The 23,712-nt window shown below is 47.5% G+C and overlaps 2 protein-coding genes across 3 annotated transcripts; one reads left to right on the plus strand and one right to left on the minus strand.

The window, feature by feature from the left end:
- Positions 1-4,579: 4,579 nt before the first annotated feature.
- On the minus strand, positions 4,580-14,179 carry DNAAF6 (dynein axonemal assembly factor 6). 2 transcript variants are annotated; one of them, XM_058032421.1, is made up of 7 exons: positions 14,047-14,179; positions 13,129-13,237; positions 10,845-10,908; positions 9,598-9,703; positions 7,675-7,771; positions 6,794-6,879; positions 4,580-5,294 (listed from the first exon to the last, which is right to left on the minus strand). In XM_058032421.1, exons 2-7 carry the CDS (start codon positions 13,222-13,224, stop codon positions 5,159-5,161), a joined length of 585 nt encoding a protein of 194 aa, XP_057888404.1. In that variant the 5' UTR covers positions 13,225-13,237; positions 14,047-14,179; the 3' UTR covers positions 4,580-5,158. The 2 variants fall into 2 exon arrangements, with proteins under 2 accessions (XP_057888404.1, XP_057888402.1); XM_058032419.1 differs by having other exon boundaries at positions 13,929-14,179.
- Positions 14,180-14,412: 233 nt separating this feature from the next.
- LOC131088379 (nuclear pore glycoprotein p62-like) lies at positions 14,413-22,083 on the plus strand. Its single transcript, XM_058032391.1, has 12 exons — positions 14,413-14,708; positions 15,489-15,874; positions 17,059-17,169; positions 17,630-17,761; positions 17,988-18,092; positions 18,534-18,642; positions 18,794-18,938; positions 19,376-19,425; positions 19,547-19,681; positions 20,033-20,144; positions 20,664-20,730; positions 21,863-22,083. The coding sequence occupies exons 1-12, from the start codon at positions 14,413-14,415 to the stop codon at positions 21,952-21,954; spliced, it is 1,740 nt and encodes a 579-aa protein (XP_057888374.1). The 3' UTR covers positions 21,955-22,083.
- Positions 22,084-23,712: the final 1,629 nt, after the last annotated feature.

The following is a 23,712-nucleotide window of genomic DNA, read 5'->3' on the forward strand; positions in this document are numbered from 1 at the left end:
GTCTGCCTTGCCCACGTCGCTTGAGTTAACAAAATCAGCTGTGTCCATCTCCATTCCCATCCTGTTCCTTTTCACACAGCTTTCTGACATGACAAGAGTTTTCCAGAAGAGGTGTGTGGCTCTTTTTCTCTCTGCTCAGCAGCTGCAGGAGACAGTCTGCCAAATAGAATCAGAGAATTGTTTCAGTAAATACAACATAGCACTCTTGGAAGTGTTTGCTGGGTTGTGATACCATCAAGTTAAAATGGCATGGTTAAAAAAAAATATTGATCAGCATCAGAAGTGAGTTTGCAGGCTGCTGAGCTGCACAAAGGAGACACCCAATTAAAGAGAGATGGTCTCTAAGGACTGGAGGTGGACAGTAGCTGCTATCATTCTGGCAGCTTTCTATGATCTTCTCTTCAGAAATGAGTGTGTGGAGGCAGAGAAAAAAGATGAAAGGGAGGCCTTGAGATGAGAAAGCCCCAAATGATCAAAGATTCCCATGGATTGAGAGAAGTACTCCAGAACCAAAGGCATTCCTCTGTTGCCTGTGTCACTGTTGCCCTGGAGTGGATTTCAAAACCTTCTTTAAGCATTCACCTGGGATGTGGGGACACACATCAGGAAGCAGAGAGAAACTTTTCAGGCCTTGGGGAAGGCTGAAATTCTGAATGACTCTGACTTTTTCTGAATTGGTTCATTTCTTTATGACCAGATCCCACTGGGGACGTGTGGCTACCTTTGAAGCAAGGGCTCAAGGGGCCTCTCAATTCTGTCAACACTCCTGACAGCCTGCAGCATCTGCTGCTTTTGTACCATGGTCCTTCACTAGAAGTGCCTTAACACCCTCCAGGTTCTGCTGTGGTGCTCCTGCTTGTGTCCCCTTCAGACAGGTGACACATCAAGGGAGGACAGAGCTCTTCACCAGCTCTGATCTGAGTGAGGGGAAATGAATCACACCCTTCACCCACATCCAGCAAGGGTCAGATATGCCAACTGCAACCTGCCAGGAGGCTCTGCTGAGAAATGTCCTAATGGCAGAACAATCAGGGGAGATAAAGCACTCAGGAAAGGAGAGAAGAGATCAGAGTCTCCTGAAAAGAGCACAGAACAAACAATCTGTGATGGGAAGGGAAAAAGAGAGATGCTGCTCACCATCCTCTGATGAATTCATCACAACCTGAAAGTGAATTTTGCCCGAAGGAGAAAACAGAATGAAGAGAAACACCAAGACAGCAAAGACAGATACCAAGAGAAAAATCATCTCCTGTTTGTGAAGATCACAGGAAAAAAACAAACCAGCCCCCAGCATATTCTAGACACCCTCCCTGGAGCCAGGACCACAGCCTATCTGTAGCAACAGCTCCTGAAGGGGATCCCAGGGAACAAGGAGGAATCCAGGCTGCAGGTGCTGCAGAACAGAGGGTGAGAGTCCACAGCAACAGCAGCAGGTTGAAAAGGAGCTGCTGCAGCAGGAGGGAGACAGATGTGTCTGTACACGTAGGCACAGCTCAGTCATTTTAGATAAACTCGGTCTGGAGGGAAGGATAAACTGATAAAGCAGTGTTTCACACAGGGCAAGAAGTACACAGAGTTTGGATGCAAACTTCAAACTGAACAGCAGAAAAATGAAGTAGTCTTTTAAGACAAACAGAAGGGGTATGTGATGGTATCAACAGCAGACCTGGAGGAAGATGAGAATGAGAGCCTGCAGGTTTAAGGGAAGAATCTAAATTTACGTTCTTGCACTATCTCAGGCTTTAACATGGAGCAACTCATCTGGGTTTTCTCTTCCTGCAGCTATAGAATGAGGCAAGTGTCTTGGCCCCAGGGCAGCAAGTGGACAAAGGGAAATATGAAAAGAGGTGAAATTCAGAGAGTGAGTTGGGCCATGTATTTTAGCACACCACCATCATTCTGAGAGAAGGCAGGAACAAGTCTGTGACGGTGTTCACAGGGGTCTCAGTTTGAGGGAAGAGATGAGGATCTGACTCCATGTTTCAGAAGGCTTGATTTAGTATATTATGATATATATTGTATTAAAATTATACTAAAAGAATAGAAGAAAGGATTTCATCAGAAGGCTAGCTAAGAATAGAAAAAGAAAGAATGAATAACAAAAGCTTGTGGCTCGGACTCTCTGTCTGAGCCAGCTGACTGTGATTGGCCATTAATTAGAAATAACCAACATGGGCCAATCCCAGATCCACCTGCTGCATTCCACAGCAGCAGATAACCATTGTTTACATTTTGTTCCTGAGGCCTCTCAGCTCCTCAGGAGAAAAAATCCTAAGGAAAGGATTTTTCATAAAAGATGTCTGTGGCACAAGTCAAAATTGGGATGGTGGCTCTGCAACCACAACTGGAGGGCAGAATGTGTGGACAAGGTGAGATGAGAACCTGCAGTTTATTGGGATGCTGCTGCAAACAAGCCTCTATCCCAGTTCCACATCTGCAGTGCCCTCCACTTAACTGCAATACATTTAATCAAGCTGCTTCTTATGGGAACCAAATAAAGCTTGATGATGCTTAATGGCTGGGGCTTAATGGCTGGGTTGTTTAACTGGGCTCATAATTTTGATTAATTAAGATGCTTGCAGGTGTTGGAGAGGCACTTCCACATCAGTGTTGATGTTCAGAGGCAAAGGGGGTTCCCCTCCTGGAGGATTTCTGCCAGTGCTACTTCAGCAAAGCAAAGCTGCCCCCAAACCCGTGCAAAAATGTCAACTCTTTTAGCTGGCAGTAGCCTCCAGATTTCTGGGAATTCTGACAATCTGTGAGTCGTTTTGGGAGGATATATGGAAAAATCCAAACTCCAAAACTCAAACTTTTGCCCAGGGCAGCCTCTGTGTCCTTGACAGGAAGGAAGTGAGGATGTGAGAGGCACTTCAGGTGATGGTGGTGCTTTCAGGCAGAGGATCCAACCAGCCCAGCAATCTGCCCACCCCCAGAGCAGTGTCCCTGCTCCAGTGAAAAGGGCAGCAGAACTTGTCCTGAGTGGAACACACAAGGCCTGGCTGCTCAGGAGTTTGTGCCGTGTGTTCCTCTATCCTCACTCTGTGATTTTAGCCTCCCCCTGCCAGGATATCACCCTTTCCTATCCACTGTCACCAACCTGCCAGTTCCCCATCATGGGTGACCTACAGGAGCCTGGAGGGGGATGCACAGAGAGAGTGGCCAACAGGTACAAGAAATCACATTACAACCTCCCTCCTAAGCAGTACAAATTTGTATTTCCCTTTTCTATTTCTTACAGAACATACTTACCTCAGGTTTTTGTCTCCTGAATGCTGATAAAATGCCCTCAGGTTAAAAAATATTTGGAGATAAATGATGATATGGATACCAGTGTGGCATATGCTCATTTCCATAAGAAACTAACACTGGAGGGAGGCACAATGAGCCAGACTCATCACTGTTTTCAGTATCGAACACTGACATTAAATTAAGCAGAGCTTGATGATTTAAGGCTTAGTAAATTATTACTGCCAATTATAAAGGCGATATAACCTTGTGGACAGAGCACTGGAGTAGGGCTCAGAAGAGTTGTACCCTGCCATGGATATTCTGAATTAATTTGGACAAATCTTACCTTCACATGCATATCAATACTGGTCAATCTTCCACTTTTCTTGTAATGTGTATAAGAAATGCAAAAATGAAGCAGCATATTGTCTAGGGACCACAAAGACAACCTTTTTCCAAGAAACAGCTTGTTTGGCAAGCACAGGAGGGAAAAACTGAGTCAGGAGGAATGATGTCAGCCTTTTCTCATGCATCCACATTGTCCTGCTCAACCACAGCTTTGGAATAAGGGACATTCAGATCTAATTTATGGAAACTTAAGCAGATACCAATTGGAGTAGCCCCTGAGTGTTATCAGCATATTTCATAGCTTGTGATGAATCATAAATGAAGTATCTGCTTTCCAGTGCATTAAGGCTACAGCAGAAGTTGATTAGGAGTATTCTGACCCAAGCAATTGTTCACTTTTCAGGGAAGGGGTTGAAATGTCCAGAAATCAGCCCAATTTATCCTGGAGTTATAATGCAGTGGATTACAAACATACAGTGACTGCACCTTTAAACTCAGTGTCTGCAGTCCATCATGGAGTTTCCATCTTCTCACTACAGCCTGCCACAAGTTCTGCAGCCTAGCTGGCCAATTATTTTCCTCTACTTCACCCCAGAAGAATGCAGGACTCAAAGCCATTTTGCTCTGAAAGTACTCACAGGCTTTTGGTTAAGTGTGCCATTAACATGGACCTGCTTCTCCCCTCCACTTTGATCATTGAGCAAGTACCTTTGCTTCCTGCAGGACTAACAATGTTAAATTTATATATTTGCCCAGCAGCTACTGAGAGAAACAGCCTGGTTACCCAACTCTGTATCTCCAGATTGGACCTGAAGGCCAAAGAACAGATTTTGCAGCATTTCAGCCCTGTGAGAAAACCTTTGTTATGCAAAATTCCTCTTATCTCAACTTTTATGAGGTCTCTCAGAGCATAATATAGAGAAGGCAGACTCAAAGATAACTGGAACTGTTCCTTAGAACCTATTATTTTATTAATCAAGAAAGATCAGAGAAATAGGTGCAGGGACAGCAGATGACTAGACAACACTGAACCATAAATTGTCAAAAATCTGTTCAAAAGAGCTGAGATGTTCAGCAACTCAACTATAGCTGGTTAACTTGTTCTGCCAGTGTAAAGGAGCCTCAGGTGTGGGTATGGATGCCTGCAGAATGATCTCCTCACCAAGAAATAGGCAAGAGAAGATTCTGAACTGGCCCCAGTCCCAGCACTGGACACCAAGCAAGGACAGTAGCATTTGCAAGGCTTGGAATGGAACCAAAGCAGCAGACATTGTCCTGAGCCTCACTGTGCTACCTCAGCCATGACCACACAAAGGCTTCCTGTGGCTTTTGAACTGAAATCTCCCACTTTCTGACTCACAGGGGCTGTTCCAGACTGCAGGAAGCAGAAAGTTAACCAGAGCAGTGTGAGGGTCAGACAGCATCAGCTGTTAGAAGCTGTGGTGCTGTGCTCCTCCTGACTCATTTCTCCAGAGACATTCCCTGGACTGCTCAAGGGAAGCCATCTACTATTTCAGAACAAGTTGAGTTTCCAAAAGCCTTCAAACTAGAACATTACTTTTTGCAAACTTTCTCTATCTTTCTACCCATCAGAAAAATTTATGAAATCCAACTTCCTTGACACTCTCAAGGTGACTTCCAAGATCTCCTCTTCAGAGAGAAAACGAGCTCTGCCCTCCTTGCTGTTCACAGGGTAGGGGAGGTGCAGCAGCAGCTTGCTGTAAAACAGGACACAGGGGATGTCAGTGTCTCAGACCAGGTGAGCAGTTGAGAAATCATTGCAATTTACTCCTGCAATTCCTCAGTCAGTATGGCAGGGAATCTTATCCCAATAAATCTCCTTGTTGTGATGGGGTTCCTGCAACACTTCATGCACAGCAAAGTGGATATTGATAGAAATATTGAAATATTTTTATCACTTAAAAGCAGCCTGGCTTAGGAGCAGCCCCAGAACTACAGAGCTGGAAGCAGTTGCTTGGAGTCTTTTTACCCATTTGTGGGAGAATAAAGTTTTTCAGTATGTAGAACTTGACATCTTGATTGTTTCCCTCATACTGAGACTTGCACTTATATTTGTGAAAGCAGCACTGGTTCAGGCTGTACCCAAGCAACCATCAGATTTATGGTGAACTTTTTATTTGCTAGGCTTGTGACTAGAGACAGCTGGGTACTGAGAAGATAATGGCAGATCTGAGTCACCAAAAAAATAGAATTGCAAAAGGAAAAGGATGCTGAGGTTTTCCTACATCTGCAGCATTGCATTAAGCTCCTTCTTTTACTGCCCATAGGTTCAGCAAGTCATTAGCTGAACAATTATTTCTCCCAATTTTCCAGTTTCAAAACAAACATTCCCAAACCTTCTTCCACTCCTGTTGCATCCTTGGGTTAAAACCAAGCACGGGGTAACTGATTTTGCCTGGTTTTGGCAGAGAAAAATGGCTTTTCTATAGTTACTCTACTGGGGACTTCTTTAGGCCTTAATCCATGGCCTGCTCCTGGAATTTATCTGCAGAAAGCTATTCTCATATAGATCTTCCCACACCCCATTCAGTGCAGCAAGTCAGCCCAGAGAGGATTAAGGTTTCTTATAAAAACAGCCTTTGTGAAGAAGGACTTTGAGAAAACAGACATGGGAATTATCAGGAAATCTCAGGCAGAAGAATTGCACACTGAGGGAGAGATGGAAGAAGACTGAGAAATCCAAGAGTGTATTATCAGTTATCTCTGTAGGCTTGAAATAGCCCTATTAAAAAAATCAAAGGAAAACTCTTTAGAAAACCTTGTAACATTTCCAGCTCTGCATTTTTGCTTGGGTATGTCCATAATTTGGCTTTCAGCTACTGAAAATTAATCTGCACTTTTTTTACCACCTTCAGTCATATGCATTTGTACAAATTAGTGCTTTGGAATACTAGACTAAGTCTTTCAAGATCTTGGGCAGCTTTTTGCCAGGTGTTTTGAGCCCCTGATACTTGTTGTTTAAGTAGCCAAAATCTGTCCCAAAGCTTTTTACTGGACAGCATCACAGATTCAAAGCCAGCAGATTGTGCACCTATGGATGGACTATGAGCGGTTTTTCTGTATTTATTTTTCACAAGCAATTATTAATAGTACAATCTTTAGCTTTGCTTTCCACACAGACTGCAGTTAAAAGCTTGGCTAAGCCCCATTTCAAACAGGATATTAATTGTACTTTTATCAGTTGTGCTGCACTTACTTTTTGGGAGTTCGAAGGTCAAGAACCTTGTCCTGGATGTCTAATGTGATGTCTGAGTACTTGGTCTCTGGCAGCTTGATTTTAATCTGAAACGATGGGCAGAGGTAAAGCTGTGATTACATATGTTGCCCTAAAAGCCATAAAAGAGCTCATTTTCATGAATATTTCAATGCTAGTATCAAAGAGCAACGTTTTGAGTAGGTAATTTGTATCAGAGCAAATCCGACAGTGATAATGACTGCTTTCAATAGCTTAGTGATGTGTATTGATATCCTATTGTCTTCCAGTTCCTGAGCTGCTAATGTGCTTGACAGGTGTTCAACACTCAGCAAAGCCTCGGGCTTTGTGCATTGCAGGGACAGTTTGCTTCTGCTAGAAAGATAACACAGCACTTCTACCTGTCCTGGAGCTCAGAAACCAGGGAGGTCTTTGATTATATAATGATGAGGCAGGATCTGATAGCTGGAACTTTAAAGGCTGTCAGTATTGTAGCATTTTGCTAGCCCACACAGCTTGTAAAAAATGCAGGAAGATGAAAAAAAAAATCTCCTTCCCAGCCCCTCTCCTCTCCAAAAGTGTGTCCAAGATGAAACTTCATCTTAGAGCTACATTTTATTTCCTTTAAGTTTATATGGGGCATATGCATTTGCAGAGATTGCCTTGAGCACACTTGGTCCTTGAGGAGGTACACAAGTTCCTCAGGTTAGCAAGTGCAAATGCCATCTCAAAATGCTTGGAGAACCACGAGATAGTGCTACAGGAGGTCAGTCAAAGGCAGCAGTGGAACTTGGTGTTTACATTCCGTCCCTCAGAAAGATGGGGAGGTGGGAAAGGCAGAGAGAGAGCACAGAGAAGGGACCAGAGCTCCAGGCTCAGCTCACCACTATATCTTCACAGCAGGCAGTGGAGGGATCTTTCCCAGTCATCCCAAAGAAGACATCCTCTGTTCCCACGTGCTGCTTGAAGGAAATCTCATACCTGCCAAAGAGAAGCCATTGCCTAGGAATTCTGGAGCAGGAGGCTGAAGGAGACTGTGATTCTCAGAGGACTCTAAATCCTCCTCACACTGCCTCTCCTCCTTTGCAGTCTCCCTTCAAGGCTCCAATCCATCTGCACTGGGTTTCTGTTCAGAGCCATAACTGGGACAGCTGGAAGACAGGTGAAAATCACTCACTCCACCTCCCAAAGCTCTCACTGTGCTGCCTCTGCTTCCCCAACCAGCCTTGGCAGGATCAGGAAATGCTTCCTAATGCTTATCAGCAAGTCAAACAGCACAAACTCCTGGGAATGGATTTGAAAAGGGAGATGCCATAATTACATGTGTTCTGTTCTGTCCTTTAGCATATTCTTGCAGCCTGAGCATAGCACTCTTAAGCCAGACTGTAGCTTTGCATTCAGCTAGCATTTATTTTCTTTTTCTTCACATCTACAAAATGTGGAATCACGTATTCCCTTGCTCTTGGTAATTAATGAATGAGGAAAGGAAAACTGAATTTGTATTTATAACATATGCTACTCCTACTAAGTTCAGCAAAATTACTGGGGTGGATCACTTGTCTAAGCTGTTGAAAATCTTTCACATCTCCAGTGTGCATCTGCATATGTAATAATTCCTAAGTCAGTGACAAATGTGTCTAATAGCTCTGGATGCACCTCTGTGGCCATCTGTTTTCCTTTTAGCACTTTTTCTTTGCTTCATTTGATGAATTATTGTAAAGACTTATATTCTCTCTCTTCATCTGTGCAACAAGGGTCAGAAGTGCTTGAGGCTGGAGAAGCACTGCAGAGGGTAAGGGTCAAAGAACAGCACAAGAAAATCTCTGTGTCCACAATACAGACAGCGTGTTCTGTACCTGACAGTGACCATTTCAGGGACAACTGTGCATGAGGGTGAATTCCAAATTATTTTCAGAAAGGCTGAGTCCCTGCTCAGGTGGGTCTTAAGTCCTGTGTTTAATTGGGAAATTGAAAACCCCATTTTCAGAAAGGCTGAGTCTCTGCTCAGGTGGGTCTCAGGTCCTGTGTTTAACTGGGAAATTGGACTCCTCATGTCCTGACTTACATGCAGAAAAAAATGAAGATTCTGGTGCACAATGTGCAGCTTCATGGGCTACTGGCCATGTGCTCCAGCATTTAACACTTCAGGACATTGAAACAGTGATTGGAAATGCAAAATCTGCTTTATGGACTGACCCTCAGGGCTTTCTGACCTCTACAAACTCCAACTCACATGCCTAATTTCAAGAATATTTTGCTACTGTTTTTCTGTGAGCAAGGGAAAAGCCTCTGGTTTCAAGTTGTGCTTTGACAGGCTAAGATTGAGTGACAAGATTTAAGAGCTCAAAATTGCCTGCACACAGCTTTCCTTCTGCAGTGCTATTTGTCTCTAAAGAGCTTAAATCTTTGAAATGCAAATATACATTGGAGTACTTTATGAATTTATGAGTATGGAAAAATGGATGCAGCTCAGTTGCAGCAGGAAAAAGCAGGTATTTCACACAAATGGCATATTTTAAAGTTAATAAATCATTTTTCTGACCTACTTCCCCTCCTAATCCCACTTTATACAAGTAACTGACACTGCACATAAACTTATGCTGGAAAAACCAACACTAAGTTTCTGTTCTGAGATCAGAAGATTTCAAGAGAGGGGTTAAACCCATTCTTCACATATTGCTTTAGATGCAACTCTGATATCTTTCTTCTTGCACAACACAATCTTTTCAGCTGGCTGCAGATGCTGTTTAAGTCTCATTTCCATTAATGCCATGTGAAGCCCACACAGGCAGTCTCAGCTTTCTTACTCTGGTTTTTCTCTAGGGTCCCATGTGTCATCAAATTCAGATCCTTCTGGGACCTCCTCTGTATTCCAAATGGTTTTCTTGTTTTCAGATTTCACTTGAAAAGTACCTGTGAGTGAGGAGAAAAATCTCAGTGACACATTTTGAAATGTCTCTGTTCCTCAGGTGCTGCTGAAAGCTTAGAATATTTTTCAAGAATTAAAAAAAAAAAAAAAGAAAGAAAAGCCTTTTCTAAAGCCTGGAAAAGTATTTCTAGGCTTTAGAAAAATCTTTGCATTAAAAGCATTCTAGGTAATGATTACAGTCTTCTTCACCTTACTCTCTTATGAATGAGGATTTGCAGAGGGAGGATGTTTTCCTTTCACTTAAATCTTCTTTACCCAACCTTTATTTCCTGGAAATCCTCCTTTCTGGCATATAATATCTAGCACTTCAAAATCAGTAAAGTGTAGAGGGATGAAATACTAATCTTCCACAAGCCCCCTGACAGGAGATTTTCAGTGAGCAGAGTCATTCACTAGAGGATCACCTCCTCACACAGAAATCCAGCTCTTCCCATTAATTATTGGGCACAGCCCAGACAAGGTGCTGGATACACATGAAAGTTTTTGGGCAGAACAGGATGATTTATGTCTGTCCTGCATAGAAAAACATTCTTTTAGTAAGCTGGTAAATGTGAAACTTGAAAATTTTAAAGTAGAATCTCTAGTTATTGTTGGATAGCAATAAAAGCAAAAATAATCTATTTTATTTGCCACAGTTCCTTTCCTGCAAAACTCACCCTGGCCCTTCTTGGCCTTTCTTAGGGCTCAATAATATGACAACCTCAGCTCTAAAAAAACTTAACACTAACTTTGCCAAGTCTCCACCAAAACTGCCTTCCTGTCTTTCCTGAGTTCTTATATGGAGCTTTTGCTGCTCAGTTATGATCCCTGCAGCCCCTGACCAGGCTGTGCTCTGAACTGTTATCATTTCCACTGGAGGCTGCTCTGGCATTGCCCTTTCTGCTCCTCTTTGCATGTTTTAGAGTTAAACTTTCAGGAAAGGAATAATTTTATAGTGCAATTGTAAGGAATGTCATGCTATGCCCATCTCAAACATCACTGACCCTTCTTTTATAGCTGTTACAGCTTGCTGTAACTGAATTGTAAATTCAGCAGAATTTAAAATTTAAATTTCAAATTAAAATTAAAAAAAGGCTGAACTGTAGATGAGACTGAATGCCAAACCACACAAATGCTCCTCCTTACTGGTGGTCTCTCTTTTGACTGGTCCAACACTCCCAGGAGTCATGGCACCAACAGAACAGCGTGGCTGCAAAGAAAGGCAAGAGCACATCTTAAATCAATTTTTATAGAGCCAAGCTTGGTTACAACCATGATGTCAGTAAATACAACACATCATCTAAGGTCAAACAAACCCCTGATAGAACTGAAAACACATTATCCCACAGTTTCATGAGTGAACCACTGGAAATTCTCTTTCCTTCACTCTGACACAGCAGAAAGTGACCTTGACACACTGGGCTGAAGAAGGACTCAGAGAAGCCCAGTCACACAGACAGATATGCTTTGTGAGTTTTGGTTTCCATGGCATTTTGGCAAAATTTCCATGCTTTGCCTGCCATGAAAATATTACAGGAAACCAAGGGTGCTACATGAAAGCCCCATCACAGCATTTGGATTGCTTTTTACTGTAGAGATCATGAGGCAAGAACATTTTCTTCTAATTATGAATCAATTTAGTGCTAATAGGCTAAAGTGAGGCATTTCTCTATATATGAAGATTCCTTGGTTCAATAAAAGTGCCTCACATGCACAGAGCATTAAATTAAATCAAAATAAAGATTTCAATTTACCCAGATTGACTCAGACTTAATTGACATCTCTTGTGGCAACTTTCCATTTCTGTCTCTGAAGTGTCATTCATTTTATTAATAAGATGTAAACAAATTCCTTTTAAAATCAGGATGTTTACTGCAGAGATGTACAGCAATAATGCAGGGTTTAAAATGCAGGCATTAAACAGCTGGAGGATAGTTGGGGTGTGAAGGATCACATCTGAAACCACTGAAATAAAACTTCAAGGGATTTCCACCCCTTTTATCCCAATTATCACTTGGATTGCCATTACTGGGGCTGGTCAGGTCTTTGTTGAGGAATGACTTGGAGGAACACTCAGGCATTTCCATTTTTGATATCTGGTTTTTGGGGTTTTTTTTTTGTTATCTGTTTTTTTTTTGGTTTTTTTTTGTTTTTTTTTTTTTTTTTGGGGGGGGGGGGTTCTGTTTGTTTTAGGGATTTTTTGGTTTTTTTTGGGGTTTTTTTTTGGCTGTTGTTATCCATGTCATAATATGATCTGTTAAAAATTCTGAGGGACTTGGCCAAGTTTTGAGCCTTCACAGAGGCCTTCTACATTGTTGGCACCTTTGGGGCTCCTGGGAATATTTCTTCCCAGCACACAGGCAGGCCTGGATAAAATCAGGTGTTGCATGTTGCAGGAATAATGCATGTTCTCCCAACAATGAGATTTTCATCTGCTCCTGAGAGGAATTGATACAGAAGAACACAATCAAATATTTCTCCAATTATTCATTCAGATTATGCACCTTAGAATGATTGTTCCCCTTTCCCTATTTTACAACCACCAAACACCAGTTGTACTTCAGTGATCAATTATCTCTGCAGCTCTTCAATGCCTGACATACACAATTAATACACTCAGTTGCCTCTGGATATTCTGGTCCTTACTCAGAAGCTGAGCAGCAAATTTTTCCCCTCATATCTGGTTGTAATTGCCTTTATCTCCAGCAGAGTTCAGGGAAAAGCAGGGGAAATCTGAAGTATCTAAAGCTTTTTCAAGTCCATGTTCTCTTTTCCTTCAGGCTGAAAAACTAAACTTCACCCACATGTGGTGGTCACAATGCCTCCTTGTTTTCCTGGGGCATTTTGCTCATTCTCAAGAGCTTGTTACTCTGAAAGGATCCTTGAGCTGTTTCACTCAGACCAAAACCTTCTAAGGTTTTCTGTCACAGACATCTTTTATGGAAAATCCTTTCCTTAGGATTTTTCCTCCTGAGAAGCTGTGAGGCCAACAAAATGTAAACAATGATTATCTGCTGCTGTGGAATGCAACAGGTGCATCTGGGATTGGTCTCATGTGGTTGTTTTTAATTAATGGCCAATCACAGTCTGGCTATCTCAGACTCTCTGGTCAGTCACAAGATTTTATTATAATTCTTTTCCATTCTTTTCAAGCCTTCTGATGAAATCCTTTTTTCTATTCGTTTGTATAGTTTTAGTATATAATTTTCTTTTAATATAATATATGTAATAAAATTATAAATCAGCCTTCTGAAACATGGAGTCAATATTCTCATCTCTTCCCTCATCCTGGGACCCCTGTGAACACCACCACAGTTTTCATTGTGCTTTTACTCACTCTGAAGAAAAAGAGATTTGCTTCTCCTTGATTAACAACATAAGGCTATGGCACAATATGTAAAAGAAGCAGCAATTCTCATGAAAAGCTCACCACATCATCATCATCATCATCCTCCTCTGGAGCATCACGTAGCAGTTTGGCAAGGCTCTGCAGGGAAGAGCCTGAGAACACGCTGTCCAAATCCATAGTCACTGCTCACCTGTGCAGGGAAAACAAGTGGCAGATGAAGCAGGAACTAATTGTGCTTGGAACAGCCTGCAAAGCACAATTTTCCTGCTGTGTGTTTGGGAAGGAAAAGTTTAGCCAAGTTCCTGTGTGTGTGATGACAAATCATGTAAAATGGAACATGAAATCAAAGAATATGGAACATAAAATCAAAGAATATGCTGAGTGGGATGGGACCCATCAGGATTTCCTGGCCCTGTGCAGGACAGGCCGACCCCAGCACGTGCCTGGGTGTCACCACATTTTTGTTCACAGAGAAAAGCAAGGCACGATTCTTCCCAAGAATATTTCTGGGATTCACATTCTCTGAACCTCAGAGAAAGGGAAAACACAATTCTTATTTGCTGTGCCTGTGTTTGTGCCAAAGCAGAATGCAACATGGAGATTGTTTACCCAGAGTGATGGTGTTTTGTTTCCTTGGCCTGTCAGTGCCAGGTGTGTGTGTGTGTGTGTGTCGGGACCGTTGGGGGACAGTCACGAGATTCTGGGCAGTGTGTGCAGGGTTGAGTGCTTGGCAGATTCAGTTTAGATGTAATGTAACATAGTGTAATATAATATAGAATAATATAGTATAATAAAGTAATTAATTACCCTTCTGATAAGATGGAATCAGATGCATCATTCTTTCCCCTCATCAGGGGCAGAAAATAATAATAATACAATACCTGGGAGTGCCGTCCAAATGCTCTTTACACTCCGCCAGCCTCGGAAATGTGACCACTATCTGGGATCCTGTTCCCGTGCACGACCACCTCTGGGGGAAGAATCATTCCAGATACCAACCTAAACCTCCCGAGGGAGCTCCAGCGGCTCCCTCGGCTCCCGGTGTCCCCTATCCGGCACCCCGTGTCCCGCAACCCGGCCGGGTGTCCCTTGTCTCTCACTCCGCTCAGTCTCTCCCCCGTCCCTCACTCCGCTACCGCAGCCGCGTCCCTCATCCCCACAGCAACCCCGACACGCCCCGCCCCTCACTCCCTCACAGCCAATCGAAGCTGCCATCCCGCGAGTGACGGCCGCGCCACCCAATGGGTGCGGAGGCGGGAAGGCGCGGGGGCGGGCGGGGCGGGGCGCGGTGACGCCATCCCCAAGCGCGGTCCCGGTGCCGCGGCGCTGCCGGAGCTCGGCCCCCGCCGCCGCCGCCGCCCGGCCATGAGCCAGTTCAGCTTCGGGGCGGCCGCGCCCGGCGGCGCCTTCGGCCTGGGCGCGCCCCGAGCCGCCGCCGCCGCCACCACGGCCACCAGCGGCTTCTCCTTCTCCGCGCCGGCGCCCGCCCCCGCCTCCACCGGCTTCAGCTTCGGCAGCGCGGCGCCGGCGGCGGGCGGCAGCCAGCCCGCCGGGCTCTTCTCCTTCAGCAGGCCGGGCACGGCCGCGCAGCCCTCCAGCTTCAGCTTCGGCTCGGCCAGCGCGGCCCCCGCCGCCACGACAGCCGCCGCCTTCTCAATGGGGTGAGAGCCGGGCCCGGGCGGGACGGACAGGGGGACGGAGGGAGCGGGGTGCCGTGGGTGCCGGGCGAGGGCTCTCCGGGCAAAGCTGCTCGGAGCGAGCCCTGCCCCTTGTGCTGGCTCCTGCCAGCGCCCTGCAGGGCTCGGCGAGCCCCGGCCCCGGCCCCGCTCCGTTCGCACGGGAGCCCCGCACGTGGGGAAGGGGATGTGCCGCGATCCCGGCCGGAACGGGGCTGCAGACGCGAGCTCGCAGAAATGCCGAAGCTCTGCTGCCCAATATCAAACGTCTCGTTCTCTCTGACCCGCATCCGGAGCGCTCTGAATGCTTTCCCGGCACGTTGGGAGGGATTTGCCGACCAGGAGAGGCGGCGAGCTCTGGAGCGGTTCTGCAGAGCTGCTGCTGGCAAAGCTCGCCAGATGGGAGCTGTGGGAAGGGAGCTCAAATGGGGACGAGCAGGAAAAAACAGCCTTGGTAGAGGGAATGGAGATGGTGAGCTGGGAGAAGAAGGAGCAGCTGCACGTGTACTCCATAAGATGCCCTGTGGTACCTGGGTGGGTGGAGGCCATGAAGGGACAGGCAGTGGAATGAGCCCTGAGGGGGATGGCAGTGACAGCAGCTGGATGGAGTCTGTTGGCAGAACTGGGACACAGCCTGGCCAGCTGTGCATTCTCTGAAAGGAGCTTTCTGCTGTCAGCAAATGCTCAGGGAGGAAGCCAGCTGTGCACTTGGGTGGATGTGTGTCTCAATCAGAATGGCTTCATTTCTTTTCTTCTCTTCCCCAGGGCAAACACCCCAAAAGTGACCTTTGGAGCCAGCACTGCCACTCCAGCTCCTGCAATCACGGGGAGCTTTTCCTTTGGTGCCCCTGCTGCAACCAGCACCCCCTCGAGCCAGGCAGCAGCCCAGTCTGGCTTTGCCTTTGGCTCTGCTGCCAGCAGCAGCAGCAGCACGGCTGTCTCTGGGACCCCAGGAGGCTTCACCTTCTCCAGTGGCAGCACGAGCCAGGCGGGCACGGCCGGGTTCAGCATCGGCACCGCGGCTGCGCCGGCCACGGCGGCCGGGCTGAGCTTTGGCACGGCCCCTGCGGCTGCTGCCAGCACCAGCACGGCCACCCTGGCAGCTGCCACCCCCACAGCAGCGCCCTTCAGCCTCGGGGGGCAGCCCTCAGGTGGGTGAGCAGCCTGGGGGGCGTGGGGTGTCACACTGGGACACGGGGACACAGTTTGGGGTCACTGGGATGGGGCTGCAGGCACAGTTTGGGGTCACTGGGATGGGGCTGCAGGCACAGTTTGGGGTCACTGGAATGGGGCTGCAGGCACAGTTTGGGGTCACTGGGATGGGGCTGTGGGCACAGTTTGGGGTCACTGGGATGGGGCTGCAGGCACAGTTTGGGGTCACTGGGATGGGACTGTGGGCACAGTTTGGGGTCACTGGGGTGGGGCTGCAGGCACAGTTTGGGGTCACTGGGGTGGGGCTGTGCTGTGGGCACAGTTTGGGGTCACTGGGATGGGGCTGTGCTGTGGGCACAGTTTGGGGTCACTGGGATGGGGCTGCAGGCACAGTTTGGGGTCACTGGGATGGGGCTGTGGGCACAGTTTGGGGTCACTGGGATGGGCTGTGCTGTGGGCACAGTTTGGGGTCACTGGGATGGGGCTGTGCTGTAGGCACAGTTTGGGGTCACTGGGATGGGGCTGTGGGCACAGTTTGGGGTCACTGGGGTGGGGCTGTGCTGTGGGCACAGTTTGGGGTCACTGGGATGGGCTGTGCTGTGGACACAGTTTGGGGTCACTGGGGTGGGGCTGCAGGCACAGTTTGGGGTCACTGGGATGGGGCTGCAGGCACAGTTTGGGGTCACTGGGATGGGATGGCCCAGCCCCATCCCCAGTGGGCACAGCTGTGAGCAGCACTGACAGCAATGAGCCATGGGGTGCCCAGGTGTGCTGAGCAACCACCAAAGGGAGCAGAGGGCACACAGGGGCAGGGCATCAACATGAGGAGGGTAAAAGATTGGGCTAAAGAACAAGCAGGGCAGATGCTTGCAGCCTTCTGCAGTGGTTTGGTCTTACTGTGTGTGGGTTGAGGCTTTCTGAAATTGTATGGTGACACTGTGCGTGTCCTGGCTGTCACAGCTGTGCCCTGTGCTGTGACTCAGCCTCGGGGGGCAGCTGGGGGCTGGAGCCTTTGGCATGGGTGGATCTGGGGATGCAGTGGGGGTTTGGCTCTGCAGCCCCTGGCTTGTGCTGGGGCCAGAGGTGTTTCTGACAGGCTGTCCAGGGGCTGCAGTGCTGGGCAGCACTTGCTCTTTAGCCTGGAGGAAGGAATGCCATCTTTTCCTTTTGCTCCTGGTTCCAGGCCTGACCTTTGGGGCTCAGCCTTCATCAGCAGCCACCAGTACAAGCACAGCAACACTGACCACAAGCACCAGCCAGGCACCCACCCTGAGCTTTGGAGCCAAGCTGGGAGGTAGGGAGCTGTTCTAGAAAACAATTCCTCAAGGCTTTGGGGACTCTGCTCTCCTCCTGGCTGTAGCTGTCTGTTGGAAGCAGACAAATCTCTTAGACTGGGGTGTGGGAAGGGGCCACAAGTGTTTGTTCCTGTGGGTTTGCCCTGGCAGTGGGGATCTGTGACAGTTGCCAGAGCCTTTGGACACTGTGTCCTGTGGTTCTGATTGTGTCCCTCATGCCAGATTCTGTTCTGTGCTTGTTTGGGGAGCACAGGGGAAGGGAGGCACAATCTTAAAGGGGCAGATGGTGCAAGACAAGGAGTGGAGGGAGAATAAGAGGGTAAGGGGGTTGAAATGCTGCCATGGCCCAGAACCAGGTGTGGCTGGGCAGTTGGTGTCACCCTCCCAGCAGGGCTGTTGTGCAGGGGGTGGGAGCTCAGTGTGCTCTGCTTGTTCACCTGGAGCTGTTTGTCCCTGCAGTGACATCCACAGCTGCCAGCACGGCCTCCACCACCAGCACCACCTCAGTGCTGGGCTCCACGGGGCCCTCCTTGTTTGCATCTGTGGCAACTTCTTCAGCCCCAGCCTCCTCCAGCACCACGGGCCTCTCACGTGAGTCTCTGCAGGCAGGTTTGGCCCTGGGGCCATGCAGGGGCAGCCAGGGGGCTGGGGGTGCTCCCCTGGGGCTGGGGGTGCTGCTGCTGCTTCCTTAGGGCTGCTGCTGCTCTCCTGGGGCTGGGGCTGGTGCAGGGAGAGAGGAGCAGGCTGGGCACAGCTTCTCCAAGGGCCCTGCATGCCATGGCTCATGCCACCTGTCAATGGTGTCTTCTCTTCACAGTGGGTGCCACCTCCACTGGTTCCACTGGGACAGCCACTCTGGGGACACTTGGCTTTGGATTGAAGGTTCCTGGAACCACAGCTGCCACCACAAGCACTGCCACTGGTAGGAGCAGGGTGCTGAAAGGCACTGAAGGGAAGGGACACTGAATTCAGTGCTCTGTACAGGTGTAAAGGGCCATGTTAGAGTAGGAGCAGAGCAGCTGTGATTTCCAAAGCCCTCAAGTAACTGAAAACAGCACAGTCTGTCTTTCTCTGATCCTTTTCCATCTCCTTGTGAAAACACACAAGTTCTCTCATGCACTCAGAGGTGCAGGGGAGGAGCTGGGTGTGCTGGCAGTTCTTGGTTCCAGCAGTAAAACACGGGGATATTGACAAGGGGCTGGGCATGTTTGCATTCCCTCCTTGACTGATGTAGGATTTGCTGCTGTTCCCTTCAGAGGGATCTGCTGCAGCTCCTGTAGCCATGGGCACCCTGGAGCTGCTCTGGTTTGAGAGGTGCCAGCTGTGTCCCCTTCTGCTGCCTGACTTGGATCTCTTCCTGCAGGGACAACTTCTGCTTCTGGCTTCCCTTTGAACCTGAAGCCATTGAGCACCACAGGTGCCATTGGAGCTGTGACCTCCACAGCTGCCACAACCACAGCCACCACAGCCAGGTGGGAGTTTGCTGCCATTGACCCTTTCCTGCCTGGGCTGGAGCAGCTGCAGGGCTCAGGCTGGGCTCTGGGGGAGGGAGGGGAGATCAGTGAGAGCTGTGCTGTTTGTCTGTGCTGACCTCGTGTCCTGTGCTGCCCTCCCTCCCCTCAGTGCCCCCCCAGTGATGACTTATGCCCAGCTGGAGAGTTTGATCAACAAGTGGAGCCTGGAGCTGGAGGACCAAGAGAAGCACTTCCTGCACCAGGCCACACAAGTCAATGCCTGGGACCGCATGCTGATCGAGAACGGGGAGAAGGTGAGGAGGCCTCCAGAGCAACCCCCTTCTGCTGGCTTGGCTCCTGCATGGCCCTGTCACAGGGGCAACAGGCATCTAGAACATGGTACAAATAGCTGGGAGCTCCCCTGGGTGCTTCTCACAGTCTCTGTGTGTGTGTGTCTGCTCTGGGCTTTAGGCCTTGGAGCTGGCAATTGTTCTGTGCCTTTGCTCTGTCATACCAGCTTCTCTTAGGGGAGATTATTCCAAGCTTATTCCATTATTGGAGTGGAATAGGGAGGAGAAATAAGGCATAAGGGAGAACCATTCCCTTTTTCTCTCTTGGGTCTATGAATTTTTGTGGCCATCTCTCGTTTCCAGCAGAACTTGCACAGCACTGTTTTCTCCCTCCCACCTCTCTTCTTTGCAGAGCTGACTTTGTGGTTTTCAAGGTGTAATGAAATGTCTTCTGTTTCCAGATTACTTCACTACACAGAGAAGTAGAGAAGGTGAAGGTTGACCAGAAGAGGTAGGAGACCATGAGAACTTGCAATGATTTGATTTCTTCTCTGCCTTGTCCTGCCTGGCTGTGGGACAGCGCTGCCATGTCTGCAACGTGAAAGGGAAGCAGTTGGCATTTCTCTTTGCAGACTGGATCAGGAACTGGACTTCATTCTGTCCCAGCAGAAGGAGCTGGAGGACTTGCTGACCCCTCTGGAGGAGTCTGTGAAGGAGCAGAGCGGGACCATCTACCTGCAGCACGCGGATGAGGAGCGGGAGAGGACGTGAGGCACCGACCTGCTGGGGCTGGCATGGGCACTGGGCTGGCTCACAGCAGCCAGTGGGACATGGAGCTGGGATGGGGACAGGAGTGAGCAAGCAGTGGCTGCTGTCAGATATTTTATCCATGGCAACTTTAATTTTACTCGTACTCCTCACCTCTCCTGATTGTCTGTAGATCAAGGGGTACAGGGTTTGGGAATCCCTTCATATGGGTTTGGAGCCTCTCTGGCTGCTGTTCCCAGGTGTCTGCAGATGTGGAAGCTCGTTCTGATTGCCCACAGCCGCTGTGACTGCAAGCAGCTCTTCAGAGTTTTCTTTACCCATTCTGATCTTGGTTCCTGTGTTCTCTACAGCTACAAACTGGCTGAAAACATCGATGCTCAGCTGAAGCGCATGGCACAGGATCTGAAGGACATCATTGATCACTTGAACACATCAGGAGGCCCAGCAGACACAAGTGACCCTGTAAGTGCAAGCTTTTATTTTATATTGCTGAAGAGGCAAAGGATATTGAAATCGCTCTCACTCTTCATTTGTCCCCATGTGGATACTCCACTCGTACTTTATGCTGTTTTTAATATCCTCATAAAACAAGATCTGAATAACCAGCTCCTTCTGATATCTATTAAATTGATTTTGATGCTCCTTATGGCTTTACTGAGAAGCTTTTTTTTTCAGGAAAAATTTCCTTTCAGTATTGCAGACTGAGTTTTTCCACATTCATTTTGAATTTTGCCTTCTCCAGCCTAAGGTGATCAATGGTTCCTAGGTCTAAATTAAAATATGCCAAAGCCACAGGCATATCATCTAAACTGTGCAGATTTCTTGCTGGTAAGGAGTAGCAATGTAGCAGCATTGCTGCATGCACTTCCCTGGCCAAGTGGCTGCTGCCTTAGGGAAGCTGGGCAAGGAGAAACTTGCCTTTGACTCCTCTTACTGTTTATGCAGTCTCACAGCTGACTTGCACTTTCTCTTTCTACTCAGCTTCAGCAGATCTGTAAAATTCTGAATGCACACATGGATTCCCTGCAGTGGATTGACCAGAATTCAGGTGAGCTTTGTCCTGCAGCCTTCTGGGAATGTGAATGGGAAGCAGGAGCCTGTGTGTGAGTGTTTGCCCATCCCTGAATTCCTGAGGATGCCTGAGGAGTGTTCCTCCTCACCTTCAGTGGCACTGTCCCTTCTGGGCTTGAAGTCTCCTGCTGTGCCTGATTAGAGGCCTCTGCTCCAAAGTTACTCCTGGCCACTGGTATTTTTTACCCAAAAAGCCCTCCTTGAAATGTGTCAGTGCAAAACAGACAACTTGAAAACCTTATTCAGGCTGGGAAACTAATGTTAAATAGTTCAGAGTGTGGGGTTTGCCTGTGATGCAGGAAAATTGGTGAGGGGAAGTGTGTGTCTTGAGTGTTATCATCCCTTGAATCTGAAAATGGGAAGCCACATCCAGGTAAGATGGAGCAGCCTGCCTTGATCTGCAGGTGGGGTAACTGGAGGAATAATCTGGGAATTTCACAGTTTCAATATCCTGAGATCCAGTGCACAGAGAGATGCACTCGGTAGTGAACATTTGACAGTGGAGTCATACTAAAAGCAGAAAAAGGGAGTTTTTCTCCCTGAGAGTGCCTCCTGGTGAGGGATTCTGGAATTCCGTGCCGTTTGGATTTTAACTTTGAGCAGCCACACGGGGGCACGGCAGAATAAAGCAGCTCTCCTCTCAGCAGCCCGAGTGCACTGCCTGGCTGCAGTGCTGGGAAATGCTCACACCTGGGGTAGCTGCCGGTGTGAAAGCAAACCTGCCGTTCTCCGTGTTCACACAGGATTATTGGCTTAGGGCAGGGTCTAATTGGGTGCTTTCTTTCAAAACACTTCTGCTAAGCTCCACATTCCAAACATGCCTTTTTTAGGAAATTTGGTACAGCTCCTGTGCCACCTGAATTCTTTTCAGAATGTGTGTGAAAATAGCTATCTGTTTCCTTTAAATTTTCCTAGAGAGGAGAGCCATTTTTTCCTCTGCCACTCAATAATGAAGTTTTCTTACTTGCAGTGCTTTGGGTTGTATTTTCCTCCTGATTTGTCAAATCTGAGTGACTGTCATCAAGAAAATATTTTCCATTCTGCAGGCAAAACTGTGCAGGGTTGTGTTCTGGGGTGACTGTGACATTATTCCCTTGTTTCTGCCACAGCTGTGCTGCAGAGGAAGGTGGAAGAGGTGACCAAGGTTTGTGAGAGTCGCCGCAAGGAGCAGGAGCGCAGCTTTAGGATCACCTTTGATTGAAACATTACCAAGTTCAAAGGATGGATATAAAACCTCCACAGAAAATAGAGGTGTTTTGGAGCTGAGGACTGAAATGATGACCTGGCTTTTGTTTCCTTTTTTACAATAAAATATGTGGTTTGTTCAGAGCCAGTCTGTGGTGTTGGACAGGATTTCACCTGCTCTCATCAGAAACTGGATGAAGTTTGTACTCTTTGTGCTTTAGCTGTGCCTGCAGACTGGTGAGGTAACAAATGTTGCCTTGGAGGGCTCTGTGTGGTTTTGCATGGCCTGGTTTTGGGAGGAGGCTGCAGGGGTGCCTTCTGTGAGAAGTTGCCAGAAGCTTCCACCATGTCCAGCAGAGCCAGTCCCCGGTGGCTCCAAAAGATGGACAAATTGCTGGCCAGGGCTGGGCCAGTTAGGGTGGTAATTCCTCTGTGAAATTTAAGAAGAAAGAAAACCAAATTTGTGACTTAGTTGTAATTGTGGCCAGAGAAGAGTGGGGTGAAAACCTGTGAGGGGAACAAGTCTGCAGCCACCAAGGGAAGGAGGGGAAGAGGTGTTCCAGGCCCTAGGGCTGAGATTGCTCTGCAGCCTGTGGCAGAGGACCATGGTGAAGCCCATGGGGATGCAGAGATCCACCTGCAGCCCACAGAGGAGCCCCAGGGCAGAGCAGAGGCATGCCTGAGAGGAGGCTGTGAGCATCTGGCTGAGGTGCTCTGCTCCCAGGCTGGAGCAGCTGTCCTGGAAGGCAGAGTGACCCACACTGCAGCAGTTTGAGGGGGGCTGTTGCCTGTGGGATGGACTCATGTCAGAAGTTCAGAGAGAACTGTCTCCTATGGGAGGGACCCCAAACCTGGGGTGCTGAACTGACCGTGACCCCCAATTCCTGTCTCCTTGACCATGATCCCCATTCCCAACTCCCTGTGTTGCTGGGGTAGGAGGGATGGGTGGGGGAAAGGTGTTTCTAAGGGCTGATTTACTTCCCATTATCCTTCTCTGCTTTGGTTAGCAATATTTTATTTAATATCTCTACTGTGAAAAATGTGTATTGTATGACTGGCGTTTCACAAATATTAAAATGAGTATTATATGTGTGATGTTAGAAAGTTATGCTGTATTAATTTTCTTAAGTAGTGTGTTAAATATAGTTTTAAGTTATAACAAAATGTTAAAATAGAAACTGCTGTGTAAGATACTTTAAGTAAGGACTTGCAGCGAGATAGCAGCCACAGGACACCTAAATCTTTTAGAGAAAAAGAATTTATTGCTCCATTATCAGAAGAAACGAACTTCTTCCCACCTCCTCTGGTTTAACGATGCTCTTAGGATTCAGAGGAAGAAGTTGACACTGACGAGACAGAATCCTTTGTTTGAATTGAATTTATGCATCGTGTATGAATATGCAACAGGTTATTGTTTTTAAGGGTTAATCCTCTGTTAACGTAGGTCCTTTTTCGGGCTTATTTTGCCCAGAAAGAGGTAGCCGGACTGTCCATAACTCTTTGTTTCTATTGTCTCTTATTGTCCAAAATTATTATTATTTATTTTTTATTTATATTGCTAATTACATTGCTATTTTTATAACCACTTTATTACCATTAAACTGTTAAAATTTCAAACCCAAGCGCTTGGCGTTTTTCCCCTCTCCGCTCAGCCTGTTGTGCCCGTGACGCCATCTGACGAGCGATCTCTTCCGGTGCCTCTCTCAGCCCCGCATTCAATATTCCCTCTCCGTTCAGCTGCAGAGGGGTGCAGCTGTTTCTGGGGTGTGCCTGT

The sequence above is a fragment of the Melospiza georgiana genome, chromosome 12 (genome assembly GCF_028018845.1).
Source record: "Melospiza georgiana isolate bMelGeo1 chromosome 12, bMelGeo1.pri, whole genome shotgun sequence".
NCBI classification, from domain to species: Eukaryota; Metazoa; Chordata; class Aves; order Passeriformes; family Passerellidae; genus Melospiza; species Melospiza georgiana.